Source organism: Lethenteron reissneri, chromosome 35 (genome assembly GCF_015708825.2).
Source record: "Lethenteron reissneri isolate LAM-NWPU_2019-01 chromosome 35, ASM1570882v1, whole genome shotgun sequence".
NCBI lineage: Eukaryota > Metazoa > Chordata > Hyperoartia > Petromyzontiformes > Petromyzontidae > Lethenteron > Lethenteron reissneri.
In genome coordinates this window covers 7405729-7424357 of record NC_083813.1, presented here as the reverse complement: position 1 = coordinate 7424357, position 18629 = coordinate 7405729, and the positions used below count along the sequence as shown (strand labels likewise).

At 47.8% G+C, this 18629-nt stretch overlaps 1 protein-coding gene across 1 annotated transcript in view; it reads left to right on the top strand.

Annotated features, from left to right (window-relative positions):
- LOC133350867 (rho family-interacting cell polarization regulator 2-like) overlaps window positions 1-18629 on the top strand; it is an 88151-nt gene that overhangs the window by 26744 nt on the left and 42778 nt on the right. Inside the window, exon 2 of the mRNA XM_061565676.1 lies at window positions 17687-17807. Within this exon, the coding sequence (XP_061421660.1) occupies window positions 17687-17807 (121 nt within the window). The remainder of the gene's footprint in view (window positions 1-17686; window positions 17808-18629) is intronic.

Sequence of the window (18629 nt, the reverse complement as noted above, 5' to 3'; positions counted from 1 at the left end):
AACGGGCTGTACATGTAATGGTTTCCACATTACCTCTCTGAAGCCACGAGTAGCTCGTGAGGGAGCATCAACCATCATCACGCGAACTTCGGTCATTCTCGCAGCGGCTTTTAGCTAGCCATCGAACAAAGACGGTCACCGCATCGCGCTCTTTCGATGCGCTTATGCGGCCGTCTGGAACGCTCTTCCGATATTAGGAAACAACTGGAGCTATGCACTTTTAAATCATCTAGAATTAAAGGTCATTTCTTGAGAACTGTTTTTTGTGTTTAGTTGTCTTTCCCCTGCACCTCCGATTAGTACGGTTGACTATGTACGGTGGGAAAGAAGTTCCACACCATGCGTGTACAGTGGCCGCTATATTCACCAGTTTGTAAACAACAAACGACAATGTACCCACTTCAGGTGGTACAATACATGGGACATTCGAGTCTGGTCCCACATGGTTGTATACGTCGTGTCCGACTGCTAATGGTGTGCGTCTGATGGTTCGTGAAATAGAAATCTGTGTCCAAACAAACGTTGTTCGTCTCCCTCGATGGTTCTAAGGCAGCGGTGGAAATTCCACGTCCACATGCTGGCACCAGTTTATTCTTAGGACAAACCACTTGTTGACTTCTCTCAACATAGAGCGGTCTCAAGGGGGGGTCAACGCTGACTGTGCGTCCACTCTGAAGAGACATGGCGACGATGGGACCAAGTTGACCCTGACTACGAGTCGAACTCGCGACCCTCGTGATCTGGAGCCGTTCCGGTCAATAGGATCTATCCTGGCTCGTGGTAGGAGGGCATGGTCTGACCGTCTGTAGAGATTGCTTGCTCAGGATGTTTGTCTCAATGTTATACAGTATAGTGTATATGTATAGTAAATGTATTTACGTATAGTAGGCCTATACTGTGTATGGATTAGTAATTAACAGCTGTCCGATCCATTTAATTAACTGAACAGATAATTGCAAGCGACGTGTTGGTCTCGCCCTTGTGGCAGTTATCACTGGACCTCGTGCATCGGATTAGACGTTTACAGGATGCTATCCACTACTTAATGTCAATTTTGGTATGGTGTTCTCATTATCACCATTATTGTGATAGTAGAATAACAAATTATGAATAATGATCCTTTTGCGGGTATTAACATCTATCAACAATTATATATCTGAAAATCATTTGCCCAAAATTGATGTTTTTTTTGGGTTGGATCACGTAAATATAAATGTCGTTAAAGCCACCATCACCCGACACAGCCAATTAGTAAGGTTTGTCACGTAAACAAAACATGCCAATTCATTACTAGTACAGCGTACTGGTGTGTTGAAGAGTAAACCCACAACATTGTAAATTTATACTCCTTTGGTTCTTTCGTTAAAGTCACGTAGGTAGAAAAAACAATAGCTCACGACGTTTCGATCGCAAAACAAGCAAACGTTTTCTACACCTGAAGACGATTACTTGTGTTGCGATCGAAACGTCGTGATCTATTGTTTTTTCTACCTACGTGACTTTACCGAAAGAACCGAAGAGTATGAATTACTGCAGTCACGAAAGCTTCAAATCAAGATTGTAAATTTACATTATTTACATGAAACACCTTACTATTTGGCTATCAGTTGGTGGTGGGTTTAACAACACATGTATATTTAAGCGATCTCGCGCAAAAAAACTTCTGGATAATATTGGTCGCGAAAGCCTACGTGTTAAAGAATAATTTGGATGTATAATTTCTCAGTGCCATGCATTTAAAGGAGGGAGGAATCAATTTTGAGCAACCGGAGAGAGGAAAGGCAAAAGAGACAAGATCGAGAATTAGAAAGGGAGGCCTTGTTAAACAGGCTTGTGGGGTCTTCAGCTAGGAATAAAAAAGTATCCTTCGACTCCGAAGTCCTGACCGCCAAGGACAGGGAATTCCAGATCCTAGGTGCCGTGCAGACAAAAAGTCTGGTGGTCACCCCAGGTTTCAAGCCTGGAGCGTGGTCACGCCGAGTAGGGCACCATCGGTATATCTCAGATCTCAGTGGAGTGAGTGGCTGGGTAGTGGAGTGTGTGGCTGGGTAGTGGAGTGTGCAGCTGAAATCAAATCGCGGATGTGTGGTGGAGCAAGCCCAATGAACACAAGTAGGAGAATCTTAAAATCCACCATGGTTTGAACTGGAAGCCAATGCAGGGACGTTGAGCACAGGTGAGCTATTAAAACTAATTTGACATCACCTCCCAGTAATTTACGGTCTGAAAATATACAGAGCATGAGCCGAGCATCTAAAATCTCAAATACTACACGGGCCGATGGTCAAGTTCCAAAATGTGTTGTGTCTTGCGCGTTTTGGGCAGCAACGTTCGCCTCAACAACTGTGTGTGTAAATCTTGACTTAAAGCTTTCGTGACTGCAGGAAGTCATAATCTTTGGGTCTTTCCGTGAAGCCATATGAACTGTGTTTGTGGTGTCACGAATGTGTCATTAACTTAAAAAACACAAAAAAGTACTGATGTGAATTGAGTTTGTTTATAGGGATGCGGGGAAACACACAGACACTAACAAAACTACAGTGAATTTCGATTTAAAGCTTTCGTGACTGCAGGGATTCATCTTCTTGGTTCTTTCGGTAAAGTCACGTAGAATGGAAATAATAAAATAAAATAGTAAAATAAAACATAATAAAATAATTATCACGACGTTTCGGCCACAACGCAAGTAGCCGTCTTCAGGTGAAGACCAGGTATGTTTTATTTTATTATTTTATTATTTCCATTCTACGTGACTTTACCGAAAGAACCAAGAAGAAAAAAACTACAGTGCCTTTTTAAAATATGCATGCGGACACCAATCCAGGTGCGCGCATCTGAATACGAGCCAAGCCGTGTCGCCCCCCGCGGCTAAAACGGGGCCCTTTGTGTCGCTGACGCTCATCGGCGACGCCATGACGGTGGGAAATCCAGCAAACGACGGTGGCTTGTTGTCATTGCGCTGTTAGCGATAGATGTTATTTCTTTTAGTGCTCATCCGAGAACCCTTTTCGGCTCGGGAATATCCCGGTCGTTCCATCGCGTGCACAAATATATATTCGCGAGGCACTTCAAAAGGCAAAAAAAAAACTCGCTTTCATTTGAGTGTCTTATACTTCACATGTAGCTGGTGCTAGGAATTGCAAAAGAGTTATTAGGCAGATGTGAGCCGTCATATTTTTTGAGTGAGTGCTCGAGGTTTAACTTGGTCTCTTCTGCACGCTGCACGCCAACGGATTGAAACACGATGTTGACGGGTAACATTAGGCAAAGTTGGTTGGCATTTTAAGTCAGCTGTTGGCTGCATTGTGATTAGTTGCATGACATACCACGTGATTGATACAATTTTAACAAAGGAATTGGACATTAGCCTGGGAGAACTTAAATGTTGAGGGGCTTCCCGTTCCGATTGATAAACTTCTCTCGTGAGATGACAAGATAAATAGACAATAAATAGATGCGCGAAATGTAAGCAGGTGACCTAGGATGATTGAGATTGATTTATTGTTTTTCGAGGTGAATTCGTTATTTTTGTGATGTATATTAGCATGTGAATTTGAGCTGACATTTGGTTCACCCTCTGTTTTTTTCATGAATCTAGGACCCATGAGCTGCGTGGCTCTGGGCATTTGCTTATTTTTTTTTTACGTCTAACGCTGCCCCTACTCTTTCGGCATCAATCAAGAAGAGTAGATTCATCCAGGTGCTAAGGTCAGCCCCAATTCCACGTGTGTAACAAGTATAACCGGTAAAAACAAAGTTTTTCAATATAAATCCTTTATATCCGTGGCGGCTAGAGTCCTCTCGTCCTCTGGCTTGAGATGGCTGCCACCTATGGGTCAGATGATTGCATTGCACCATTAAGCAATTGGTAATTAAATATAATATTTTTTCCTAAAAAGTGTAAAATTTTGGAAAAAAAATTTCACGAACATTAATTGTCACGCACAATGAGTCTGTGTGCATAATGTCAGCTCGATTGGATCACGGGAAGTGGGTTAAAAAACGACCGAAATATTTGCACGGTCGTAAGCAAGCAAGCGAACTTAATATAAAGGATTTAAAAAATAAAACCCTTCGGTTTACCAGGTTTAACCTGCAAAAAAAGTTCGAAATTATTTGCGAAACTGTAGTAAGAAAACAATTATCACAGGAATAATTTAACTTGCATTCACATTTGAATTATTCAGAGGATGAATTCTGTAGTGAGGCTGCTGTGCTAATTATAATAATGACTCGCTATTATTGAATGCATTACATATTTACACTGTGTTGCCGCTGCATACTGAGCAGTATAAGAAGCATTGTTTATTTACTAAAGAAAATACAAACGCTTTTTGTACAGAAGAGGCCTAACGATGAATCGATTCAACGATAATATAAAATCTTAGGCTCGCGATGCTATCGCGTCAACTCGTGCGTGTAATATTCAGACATTTCCATTAAACAAAAAAATGTGTAATAGGTTCTTGTGATTTTCAAATCCGACTCTTTCTGTAAATGGTGACCACCCCCCCATCCCATACAGTCGAGCGCATCGTGTCGGCTGGAAACCGTAGAAATATGAACACGCAAAGGTGCGTTGCTTGCAGATAGCAGGAGGAAGGCACGGCTCCCAATCCATATGTGCCCTACATGAATGGCAGTGACCACCGCATCGCTTGTACAGTGCTCTCTGCCTTGTCTCGCGCATAAGGGAGCAGGCGATTGTGCCGTACCAACGGGCATGTGGTCCCTGCAGCAACTGGTGGCCGCGACATAAATATCGCATTGTTTATTCATAATTTAACAAAAAAAAAAATAATTGGTCATGGAATCGTTAACCCAAATCGTGCTAATTTATCAGATTGTGATGCTGCATGCGCGCATGCAATTATGACCGTCCGGTGGAAATACATCTTCGTCACGTTCGTTTGTTTGAGGCTGGAAGCTGCTCCCAACAAATACTAATGTCAACCTAGGACATTGTTGTGCAGGCTTGCGCGTCGAGCACTTTGCTCAAGAAAACGCTGACGAGGTCATCGTGGCCATTGCTGTTGTGGCCGTTGCACCTTGACCTCATCGCTTCCTCCCGATTAAATCCCGCGGATGTTGTGAAGTCATCACGCGACCTTCGTGTTCTGCGCCTACACTGCATTCACTGCCACCAACTCACTCGAGGGCTTCCCCTTGTTCCACGGTGAACAAATCCTTCAAGGACCGACCGCTCGTACAAGTCGCATCATCACCCGCCATCTCACTCGGGGCCTTCCCATTGGTCGCCGACACCCGTGTGCCGCTCCAATGCCCGTCTCGGTTCACCTGCTCACCTCCATCCTGCAAATAAACTTGTGGCGCTTCCATCAACCGCTTCAGAACAGCGACCGCTCGCTGCTGCGTGCACCTCCTGCACAAGTGGGACATTAAAGATGACCCCTCCCACAGTGCAGTGAACTGCGGTCACACGAACCAAGCAATGGACCACACCTCGAGCAACCGAATTGTAGGCCCGCTCTTCGGCAGACTGGACCGTATGATTTGCGCTCCTCACAAACTGAAACCTGGACGTGTAATTTGCACGTACTTGCCATGTGCTCGAAGAAGATCTGTCCAAGTCATGAAAACCTCCTTCCCTTCCTGGTTATGTCTACAACGCTTTCTTTGCACGCCATGTGGCATTGTTTCATCTCCAGCGAATGTCAACAGGCCAACGTCCACTTCTCCTACGTGAATGGAAAAATTAAAGACACTGCGACTGTGGGCCATGCAACCAAAACTAATGGACCACATGGGACACCACTGTAGTCCGTGGTCCTTCCACGGAGGAATAGCAAGACTCCACAAACTCTCCCCTGAAGCCCTCTTCGTGGCGAGCAGACCTCGACGTTAGCACACAATGCCATACGCAAGTATAGCTGTGTGAACCGAGCAGCTGTCTGTGTGTGCGCACGAGGAGCCCATGACACATTTTACAATCGCTGACCCTGCACGCGCGTCCCATCAGCGAGCGACCCCAAAGCATCTTGATTCCAGAGACGCGATTGCGAGCAATGTTCTCCGAGTAAATGTGCGTGGAGCAGCCGTGTCCTCTGACACGGCGAGCGCGGCATAGACGAGTGGCTGTTGTTTTCGGGCTGAGCGTCGCAAATGGTTTTGCAGTCGTCGCGCGCGCATTCACCGCGCGTGATTGATGCAATTTTCAGTTGTGCTTTTGCCTCGTAACGGGCAGCGGGGGGTGGTGGTGGCGGTGGTGGGGGGGGGAATGAGCTGCGGTGTGGAGAGAGTGGTGGCCGCGATGGAACCTGTGGACACGTGTTTGCGATTGACGCCCTTGCTGGGGTCACCGAATGTCCACCTCGCAGTGGAGGACATGCGTTGCCACGCCGTTGGTAATTCCACGCGGGGTTTCCAGACTGGGGCTGGACCTTTAACTGTCGAGTCTGTGCTCTGTGGTTCACTGGTGAGCAATCTAACCACACCATAAGTCTGTCTGTCTGTCTGTGTGTCAATTTTTGTCTGAAACATGAAAAGCAAATGGTTTGTTATTTTGATCGTAAACGATTTATAACTAAAGGACATAATTTCCGTGACCGGTGGCAGCAAGGGGTGGGGGGCGGGGAGAGATGCGAGGTCCATTGGCTTATGTCGGCCTTTGTTGTATTGTTTTTTCCCCCCATCCAAGCCTGCTCATGTCTGCCTGGAAACGTTGTGCATTAAACTGATTCCATCTTCCCACGAGATAGTCATCTTTGGAATGCCCAAACCCCATTATTTGTATTATTATTACGCACTCCGGTTATCTATGCATAGAATCATGACCCGCTCCTTCATCCCTCCGTGCGTCTATCCCTGGCTTGCGATTTTTCGAGATGACGCTCACCCGTTTTCAACGTGCGATCATCTTCATCATTGTTCGCACATGCACTTTTTTTAGGGGGTTATGGGGGTGGGGTAGAGAATTTAAATAATAAATATATGTTCTGGTTAATGAGATACTGAGAAGGTGACGCTGATTTTTTTGAATGCGGTAATTGATTAGGTGAGAGGTGCTGAGAATCCTGGGTTCAAATCGGTGGGGTCAGCTACCTGTGATTATATGGGATTCTCAAGCGTAGTGAGGTCACAGTCTCTGCCTGGTTACTGTACAAAACAAAAACCCCGCATCATATTAAATTAGGATTATTTACTTTGGCGAACATTTCGACCCAGATACATTCTTTTCTTGGCACATTTCTCTCGACTGCTGTGTGACGGGCCTCTAATATTAGCAGGTGCGTGGGGGAAACAGTGTTGCGTTACTCGTGTAGTAGATAAGAATTCGCTGGAAGGGATCTCATTAGCGGTTGCGGGATATCACCTTGCACGTGTCTTTCTGTAACACCCACGGGGGTGATTCGCGCCCCTGCGAGAGTTCAGAATGGATCCTCTGTTTCATAATGCGGTAAATCGGCAGAGCGGAACGGGAATAAAATTGGCAAGGCGAAAAAAAATGTTGATATTTAAAACAAAGCTGAAACGGTGATTTTCAGGAGTGACGGGAAGCAGCATCATCACAGCTGGGATGATGAGAGCTGGAAACGCGGCACCGTGTAAAACCGTGCGCGTGCGGAGAGCCACGCGGAATTGGAATTATTCACTAAAGTATTAACTGGTAAATCTTGATTTGAAGCTTTCGTGACTGCAGGAATCCATGCTATTTGGTTCTTTCGGTAAAGTCACGTAGGTAGAAAAATAATCGATCACGACGTTTCGATCGCAACACAAGCAATCGTCATCGGGCGCCTGACGACGCTGCGAACGTTGCGATCATGTTGGAGGTGCCGTCTTGTAGCCGCCTCTATGCAGTACGACTCAAAGAGCTCGTCCGGGGGGGAGGGGGGGGGGCACGCCGTACCACTCCTTGAGTCCGTTAGCCTGGACCACGCAAGACCACGTAACGTTGGGTGGGACTAAACAACAACAAGAACAAACTAAACTAGTTTTTATTTCATCGGGTAAGGCCCACTGAGCTGTAGAGCTCTTGTTTTCACAAAGCGATGTGGCCACAAACGATAACTCAACGAAGTGGCTTATCGCGTGGAAATTTATAGCAGCCAAAAACTCTAAATGCACGTCGATTCTAAATGTGGAGGGGAAAAACCGGAGGACCCTGGAGAAAAATCCACGCGAACCACGGGGAGAACATGCACACTCCAAATATACAGGCGTCAGGGTCGGAATCGAACCCACAACATCCTGGACACCAGGCGAGGTAGTTGACATCTTGCCACCGCAGAGCCCCTGTTACTTTCGTCTTAAGTTGTTGAAGGCCTGTAGAATTTTAGTTAAATCTCAGCCTCTTTATTTAATTGTCTTAGTCCGGTCGACTCAAGCAGTCAAACACTCTTAGTTAGTGAATGTTCGGTGGGAGGGGCGCGCAATCCCCACCACCCAACCTGCAACCAGAAAAACAAAGACAAAGATCCCCTGTATAACCTGAACAGACTGTTGGGGCAAGTGCTGTTATCGAGCACCCATGAAGGCCGGAACGGCACACGAACGGGTGAGTGACTAGCACCACGCCTGGCCGCCTTTGTGTCCCTAGTGGCGATGCTTACACACCGCACCAGGCACTCATTTGAGGCTGAGACGACCTAGGGGTGGCCCAGAACCGGTTCAGATAATCGTCACTTGCGTTGGCTGTGAGCTGGAATCGAACTCGGGCCGCCGGGTTCGTAGCGCAGTGCGCTAACCGTTGCACCACCGATCCCCACCCTGCACCCAACACACAATCGTCAGCCAGTCGGTGAACTCCATCAATATTTTGATATTTTGTACATTTTGCACATTTTGCATCGCCAATGACCAATTATGGTTGTCAACAGTGCACCACCGTCTCTTGGTACCATTATTTAGACGATCTCAGTGCGCATCTTTATTCAGGACAGGTAAATTTCATCCCTCCATAGTCCATCACGCTTTGGTCTTTGGTCGGCAGTCCGAGTCTTTGTGGTGCTTGATGATTTTCATCAATTCGTGTTCATCAGTTTAACACCGTAGGCTTTCGTGACCGAAATTATGAGTAAGATATTTTTTGGGTTGGATCAGGTAAATATAAATGTATCACTAAACCCGCCACGACCCGACAGCCCAATTAGTCAAGTTTGTCACGTAAACAACATGCCAATTGGATACAAATTCAGCACACCGTGTGTTGGAGAGTAAACCCACAACATTTACAATTCGATTGAGATGTTTCGAGAGTAATTACAACCAGCATCATCAGGTGACATCCTGAATTGTGGAGAAATCCTCCTGTTTGGTGTTCATTGTGTCGGTGCTTGATTTCTCACTCGGTATTTTCGAGTGTCTCTGGGTTGGCTTGGAGTTGGGATTATCGGTGTGCAACGAACTGCCACAAGAGTAAAAGTTACTCCGATCCAAAATAATCCTATCCAGTATTCTTGTTACCCTACATCCCTCTAATTCTATGAGCATGTTTATAAAAGAAAAATAACGTCCGGTATTACGAAGACAATAAGGCGAGATAATGAATGTGGCTGGGATCCGAAATTAATTAAAAGCATTCCAGACCGTTCCGGCTGGAAAAAAAAACTGGTCATCCTTGGAAAATACATAAAACACACACACACACATACACACTCCGCTGACTCATATTTTCGTCACTGATTTCATTAACATTAAACGCTACAGGGCAAGGACTTATAACACTGGCAGGGACATTGACGTGGGTAGACAAACCTCCCTTCCCTGCGGAATGGGCAGCGCACTCATCCCTGGCTGCGCCATCGCTCGCGCCTGTGATTTGGGGATAATCGACACCCATTATAACCCTAATGGCTCCCCGCCCGCCCGCCCGCACACACACAATGTGCCGCCTGTTTGCCCTGCGCTCTGATGTGCCGCATTATGTTTGCGAGATAAGCATAGGGCCGCTGCCACCATCTGCATGGCACGTAACAATAACGCTGCAGCTTTGCTTCGATGCATTTTTCATCCTAAATAGTAGTGGTGATGATCCATAATACAGGTTTTTTTGGGTTAGAGCGCGTAAATTTGTCGTTAAACCCGCCACCACCTGACATAGCCATTTGGCAAGATTTGTCACGTAAACAGAACATCCCAATCGGTTACTAGTACAGCGCACCAGTGTGTTAGAGATCAAAGCCACAACATTTACAATCTTTGCTCTTCAACACACTGGTGTGCTGTACTAGTAACCGATTGGGATGTTCTGTTTACGTGACAAACCTTACTATAATTGGCTGTGTCGGGTAGTGGCCGGTTTAACGACACATATTTACGTGATCTAACCCATAAAAAACTGTTGTGGATGATATTGCTCGTGAAATCCTACGTGTTCAAGTGATGATGTTTTTTTCGATTTAAAGCTTTCGTGACTGCAGGGATTCATATTCTTGGATCTTTCGGTAAAGCCACGTAAAAGAGAAATAAAAAAATAATAAAAATAAAACAATAAAATTCTCACGACGTTTCGACTGCAACACAAGCAATCATCATCAGGTGTGATGAAAATGTTCTTGCTGTGGTTTTCACACCTGATGATTGCTTGTGTTGCAGTCGAAACGTCGTGAGAATTTTATTGTTTTATTTTCATTATTTCCCTTATACGTGGCTTTACCGAAAGAACCAAGAATATGATGATGGTGTTGTTGCAGCCTTTCCGTGACAATCCACTGCTGGATTAAGACCGTGCCAGTCTTGTGGGAGTTGTTTGACGACGCTTTCGTCACCCTGGTCGGCGTGGCTTGTGGAAGGCGGGGGCAGCATAGACGTGGGAACATAGTACAGTACAACAATTGTAGTGGGTTAAATTCAGGCGCACACTGGACTTTGGAGGCAACACTATTATCTAAACACAATTGGTAACTTTCGATTTAAAGCTTTCGTGACTTTACCGATAAAACCTAAGAATATAGTGGCTTCATCCCAGATTTGACCCAGCAGAACAGCCCGGCTCTCCGTCCACACCCCGCTTATAACACCTCCGGCGTGGCCAGCTCCGTCCCAGGTCACGTCCCCCTTCCAGATCCTTCGGGAAGGCCCGAGCCCCCAACCACGTGACCCCCTAGGGCCCCTGGCCCCCCTTTATCCGGCCACGTGTCCTGTTGGGTTCACGCAGAGTGTCACGGCCCGACACGACCCACGTGATACCTGCCTACAGCCCCCGTACCGAGCACCGTGTAGCACAGGCCCACGGCCGGCTGTGTTCTGCTGCGTCTGTGATGGGCGTTCGTTCAAGCGCTGTCCAGGCTCGACATCTGCTTGGCTTCAGATATCTGATGGGAGGGTGCACATGCTGAGTGGTTTTGGTCGTGAGGACTGCTTTAATAATAATAACAACGATGCACAAAGACCCCTTGCCATGTGGATCATGGGGAATGTTTTGACCATACTTCACCACGCTGGCCAACATGGTTTCAGTTGGTGCAGCTTTAGGAGTAGCTAAAAAGAGATGGGCGTTGACACGAACGATATCTGGGCTGGATTTGTTATGTTTTACCTTGGTTTGTTGACCAATGCCATGAGATTGGTGTCCTGATGGCAAACTTGAAAAATCTGTGATTTTTTTTTATCAAACAGCGATAAAGATTCCACGTGCATCCTTGTTTTCGCGAATTAACACCGGACACGATCGTACGTCAAAATGTATGATCCTGTGCAAAAAAAAATCACTTGGTCGTAATTCACTCATCGATGGAAAATGTGGTCTTTAATCTAATGCGGTGCGATAAGATGGAGTAAACACCCCACAAATGTAAACCAAGCCTCGGTGTGTTTGCAGAGAGAGAGAGAGAGAGGTGGGTGACTTCTGCCATGGCCGTGTGATATACCGTAATCGTCCTGTGCCTTCCGCTGCCCACGCGCTGCGCCCACACACCGCCTGGTCTGTCCCAGGCCTACTCGCGATCGCCCAGGGGGCTCGGCATTGGTTCCCCTCTTAGGTTTTTTCGGTAAAGTCACGTAGAAAATAAATAAATAATAAAGATAACATACTATAAATAAAATGATAAATCACGACGTTTTGGACCGTCACAGCTAGATTAAAACGTTGTAATATATAATTTTCTATTTGTATAATTGTATTTTTATTATTTATTTGTATCTACGTAACTTTACCGAAAAAACCTAAGAGTATGAATCCTTGCAGTCACGAAAGCTTCAAATCTAGAATTGGTTCCCCTGCCACTCGTAGATGAAGACAAAGATCCCCCGTGTAGCCTGCATAGACGGCTGGGGCAAGTGCTGTCGGCGAGCGCCTTTTTAAGTAATCTGGCATTAGCCGATAAGCATGGGTGTCTTCTGAAGCCGACGATTTGGCTTCATATTGCCAACTAAAATTTCTATTTGAGCCAGTGATGATCACTATTGATATATCTATTGATGTGGTTGTGTGTTTATTCCGTAAACATGCGCTGTTTACGTTTATACATTTAATGTCTCTACGCGTCGTTACGTGCTTTTGCTATTTATGTGTCAATCAACTCCCTGGGCGCCCCTTGCAAACGAGATGTTCCACGCCGAGGGATTTTCCAGGTAAAATATTTGTACTTAAATACATGGGGGCAGGCACGGCTTGTGAAGGGGTGATGTGGTCATCACTACGCCCGGCTGCCCCTATCCTCACTGGTAATGTTTCAGCTCCAAAGCAGGTCCTTTCTTTTTACCTAGGCGAGATCCAGAACTGGTTAAGTTATCGCTCGACTCTCATGTTCGCCGTGGCGATCGAGCTCGAGTCCCCGAGGTTCGTAGTGCGGTGCTGTGATTGCCACCCGTCCTTGATTTTTCCCGAAGGTCGCCCTCTGTTTTTGAGGGTAGCTGCTGTCCTTGGAAATCTGTGCAAGTCTTGCCGGGGCAAACTTTCGTTTTTTCTCATTCCCATGTCGTTTTTCATTATATGCCACAGTGTTTTGTCCTTCATCGATGGAAACTGTACGCAGTGCGCCAAACCACTACGCCACCGCTCCTCGGCTCGCCCACAGATGCACACTCGCACGAAAAACAACACTTGTCATCTGACCGCGACGCGTAGCCCCCAAAACAGAGGCGCGTGGGCGCGTTACGCACGCGGTAGCCGCCCGCGTGGCTACCCCTGTAACGAGAGACCCACTTCGTCTCACGAGGCTCGGTGTTCATGCGCGCACACACACACACGTACAAAGATCCCCCTTATAGCCCGAACAGACTGTTGGGGCAAGTGCTGTTAGCGATCACCTATGAAGGCCGGCACGGTGGGGGCGGGGTAGGGGGGGGGCAGCACCAAGCCTGACCGCCTTTGTCTCCCTCGTGCCGATGTTTACACACCACACCAGCCCAGGACCAGTTCAAATAATCGTCGCTGGTGTTGGCCGTGAGCGGGAATCTAACTCGGGTCGCCGGACTCGTAGCGCAGCGCGCTGACCGCTACACCACCGTTCCCCTAACACACACGTCAGTTTAACACGTGGTAGGCTTTCGCGACCAATATCATCCATAATAGAGGTTTTTTGGGTTGGATCGCGTACAAAGACGAGCACAAAGATCCCCTCGTATAGCCCTTACAGACTTTTGAGGCAAGTGCTGTTCGCGAGCACCTAATGAAGGTTGGCATGGCACACGAGGGGGTGGGTGGCCAGCACCTGGTCTCTTAAGTTCTTAACCTGGTTAAACAAAAATAAACTTGACGGTCAAACAACCCCCAATGGCCGTCACAGCATGGGGGGGAGGGGGGCTTTATCCAGCGGTGGATTGGCCATGGGTTGGAAATTATCGTCATACCAATAATAATAATATATCTGCTTTGTCGTATAGGCTATAGTTTGAGCAGCTTGAATCCAAATCCTCGTTCACCAGGTCCACCGCCGACAGCAGGAACATTCAACGCCTGGGCGGGACATCTCTGACGAGAATTGAGCCTGCATCTCAATCAGTGGCCACCGAACGAGAGCCTTCCTAATCAGTGGGGGCGAGGTGCCTCGCCAAGTCGTCCCCACTGCTGATTGTGTGCTCCACAATCCTAAGGCCCTGGTCGAATCAAGTTAATGTTAGCACAGGGGACGGGGGAAGCATGGTGGTGATTGGGCGCTAATAAGAGTTATCAGTCACTCGGCTGATAACGTTACAAATGCGTCTGCCGGTTGTGTTGCCTTGTCCTCTCGAAGTAGTTGTGTGCACCAGCAAATCTCTCATCAGAGATGATGATATGTTCACCTCAACCATTATCCCTCTCCAGGGTTCAAATTAAACTGGTTACCGCAATTTCGTAGGCCTTCATGGTGGCGATTAATCATTTGTCCGTCTCGCGAATCTGTGTTGATGTTTAGTTGATGTAAAAAAAACACTGCTCTTAAGTCCTTCAGCTATACCTGTTTGATAAAGTCTATACATATTTCGATTTAAAGCTTTCGTGACTGCAGGGATTCATCTTCTTGGTTCTTTCAGTAAAGTCACGTAGAAGGGAAGTAATAAAATAATAAAAATAAAACATAATAAAATAATTCTCACGACGTTTCGGCCACAACGCAAGCAGCCGTCCTCTTCACCTGAGGACGGCTGCTTGCGTTGTGGCCGAAACGTCGTGAGAATTATTTTATTATGTTTTATTTTTATTATTTTATTACTTCCCTTCTACGTGACTTTACCGAAAGAACCAAGAAGATCTATACATATTGTCATTGCTTGGATGAACTGTTGGGGATATGTTCTGTTAGTAAGCACCTATTAAGACCAGCATGGCACCAGCAGGAAGTAGTAGCGACCCGCAGCACGCATGGCACACCAGTCAACCTTTTCACTCATCATTGCTCATGCTCGCACACTCGAACAGGATTCCTGCCGTGTTATTGTTTTGCCGCCGGCCTGTATCTCCCCACCGCTTGCGCAAAGGCTTCGCCAATACTCTTCCGCTTCTTCCTGTCCGTCGTTGCTGCTGCCCCGTCGTGGCGTTTGGACTCTCTGATCTCATCCCTGCCACCCCTGCCCTCTCTCGCGCCCATCTTCATCCATTTCTCTTTCCTCCTCCACGCCTCCCGTAGGTGAACCCCGCTCCTCCCGTGGGGGGTGGGGGGGAGGGGGGCGAGCTCTGTATCCGGTCGCAAATGCCAGGTGACTCGAATCTTGCACGGGCCGCGCATGTGTGCGCGTGTTTTATAATCCGGGTAGCCCCCCGCTTGGCAGTCGATTGTGAGGCACCACCCCCCCCCCCCACCCACCACCAACACCCATTCAGGAATTTAGACAGCGCTGGAGATTTTCAAAGAGCATCCAAGCAAAAGACCCACGCGTTTGCCAGACGCGTGGCCTCAAAATAAAGTCTCCTGCAACAGCGAAATGCACTGCCCGTGCCGACCTCGCGTCCATTACGACGCTCATTGTCCTGTGTTTTGGAGCCGTTATCGTGTGTTGTGACTGTCTTGCGCACGTGCGTGTTGTACATGTGCGTGTGTGTATCGGGAGCAGAAGTGTAGCGGTTGGCGCGCTGCTCCTATGACCCGAGTTCGATTGCTGGACGCGACCAATAACAGTGTCGAATATTTTACCCAGTCCTGGGCCTCTCCTAGGTCTACTCGGCCTTAAATTAGAACCCGGTGCGGTGTGTTAACGTCAGCATTGGGGAGTCGAAGACAGCCAGCAAGGTGTTGACTAGCTACCCCCTCGTGTGCCGTGCCGGTCTTCATCAGTGCTCGCTCAACAGCACTTGCCCCAAGAGTGTTGTAGGCTATACGGGGGATCTTTGTCTTTGTGTGTGGGTGTGTATATATTCCACACACTGCCGAAGTTTTTATGAGATGTGATGCACCGTAGTTGAATTTTTAATATAACAACTGTTTTAGGAATTTCTAGTTTGTAAGAAAATATTATACCTTGTATTATTGGAATAACGATACCCTAAGCTTATCCTGGGAATGCCTCACTGAGTCTCAAGACTCGGCGAGATTTTTATTGCGAATGTAATTCCTTGGAAGCTGCAAAACCCAGTTAGCCTGGTGGGCTGCAGGAGGGAAAGACATTTTTACGTGACGTTTCGCATACATCGTGATGTAGCCAAGTTTGGCTCTACTGCATCTTCATAATAATAATGATGCCTTCTATTTACCCAGGTAAAGGCCTCATTTGAGTGGGGTTTTTTTTCATGGGAATCCTGTATTGGGGTCTTTAGCCAATTCTGTTAATGTGGCGTTTGGCATGCAGGAAGAAACTAAAGTTCCTTGGAAACCCACATATGCGGAGATGGCACTCAAATCACCGCACAGAGGGATTGGGTCCACCTGCCGCACTTCCATTTGCCGTACTTGATCTAGCAGTGGACAGGTCAGCGCAGAGGATGAGGCAATTGTGTTGCTCACAAGTAACGTAATGCCTTCCTTCCATGTCCTGTATTTAAACCAGATGAGAGTCCATCGAGGGAAGATGTGGAAAAATGACAGAATGTGCTCTCATGCAAAGCCCTGCGTCACATTAACGCGCACTCTCTCTAATCCGCTCGGGGCGACGCAGATCTTGGAGCGCGAAACTCGCGATCGCGAGGTTTTGATTTTAAATCCCGGCCCAGCAGTTCTCGACTCGGTCAATTGGAGGGCACCGCTTTGTGAAAAAAATTCAGCGGTTGTCCTGCAGTGGAATGACGCCTCCTCGCCATAGGAATGTGTAATTTCCACTGCTGGATCAGAGGCTGTAAATGGGAGGTGAGGTGCAGCTGGACGCGTGCTCGAGTGGGAAACCCCACTGCAGTTTGTTGAGTAAATGGGATTTAGTTGGAAGGGGCCGTTCATAAATGACGTCACGCATCTTGAGGGGGGGGGGGGGGAGTGTCAGACATTTGTGACGATGTGTGACGAGGGGGGGAGGGGGGGTTGAGAAATGTGACGTCACATCAAAATGCGCAACTTTAAATAAATATAGAATTGGTGTAACAACACTCCTACAACATCAGAGTGCAACGCCACATTAAATACGCACTGCAATGACAATGGTTTAAATCGATTTGAAGCATGTTTTATTTTCAAAATGGAAATGTGGTTGGGGGGGGGGGTGGCAGAGCTTTGTGATGTCATTTGAGGGGGGGGGTCTGACTTTTTGTGACGCTGTGTGACGAGGGGGGGGGGGGTAAAAAATCGTCCAAAATCGCGTAACGTCATTTATGGACGGCCTCAAAGTCTCTGCCTGTGTGTGCTGTTGAGCTCTATGCCTTTTTGTGGCTTAACACGCAGCCTCTGCCCTGCTGGTTTTACCTTTTGTAAGGGAGACCTCCAGTGTGCTGCTCTCCTGAGCCCTCAAGGGGGGGGGGGGGGGGCACAGCCTTTGAGTGTTAATTAAGATTCGTCTCTTTGGCGTCTCCCAGGTCAGTCGCCTGTGATTGTAAACCGGGTTCTCGGGTGGAGTGAGTCGATCCTCGGAGCTCGAGCCAAATGACAGCAACAAAGACCATCGCCTCAAAAATGTCGATTTTTTTTTCACATAATTTGGATACATTAATTTGATAACAATAAAAAATGTTGTGCTTGATATTTTGGCAATGGAGCATTTCTTTGTTGCAGGTGGCAGAGTGCACTTGCTTGTGTATGAACAAGAGGATGTTTGTAAAGGGATCCTGCGATATTGCCTACCACAAGGGGTTGTCACTGCTCTGATTGATGTGACAATCGTAATTAAAAAAGATGTTTTTATGAACTTTCATCAAACCTCGCCTCTTCTCCCCCCCCACCCACAGGCCTCTCCAGCCGCTTCCCAAGCGTCAAGTCCCTGAGTGCGACCTCAGGACTCGGTGCTTCCATCGCCCGGAGCCAGTCCTTCAGCGGATTCTACGCCCTCAACGAGCTGGCGATGCACCGGTGGGCAGAGTCGCTACAAAATCTAAAGACAAAGATCCCCCGTATAGCCCCAACAGATTGTTGGGGCAAGTGCTGTTAGCGAGCACCTATCGAGGCCGGCACGGCACACTAGAGGGTGGCTGGCCAGCACCACGCCCGGCCGCCTTTGTCTCCCTAGTGGCGATGTTTACACACCGCACCGGGTACTCATTTGAGGCTGAGTCGACCTAGGGGAGGCCCGGGACCGGTTCAGATAAAATCATCACTGTTGGTGTTGGCCGTGAGCGGGAATCGAACTCTGGTCACCAGGTTCACAGCGAAGGGCACTAACCGCTACACTACTGCTCCACACGAGTCGCTATGCCCACACCAGCCTCCTGTTCATGAGCACTGGGAGCTGTGAGCTGAGCTCGTTAGCACCGAGCAGAGGTCGCAACCGGGTACCCAATACCCGTACCCTACCCGATACCCGGCTACCCGTACCCGGCCGGGTACGGGTACCCGTTTGTGACCCTGGTGCGGCCGGGTACGGGGAGGCTGTGAGTCACTGGTGAGTAACCGTTTGTCACTCATTTCCCAACGTCTTGTCTCTTCTCACAATTCAAGTTCCTAGAATCAACCCACCCGCACCTGCAACATGGCTTCATCCCAGAGGTCGCAATCAGGTACCCGATACCCGTACCCTACCCGTACCCAGCCGGGTACGGGTAGGGTACGGGTATGGCCGGATACGGGTACGGGTACCCGTTTGCGACCCTGGTTTGGCCGGGTACGGGTAAGGAATCACAACCCGTTTGCGACCTCTGGCACCGATACAGAAACGCCGCATAGACACGTGGACCA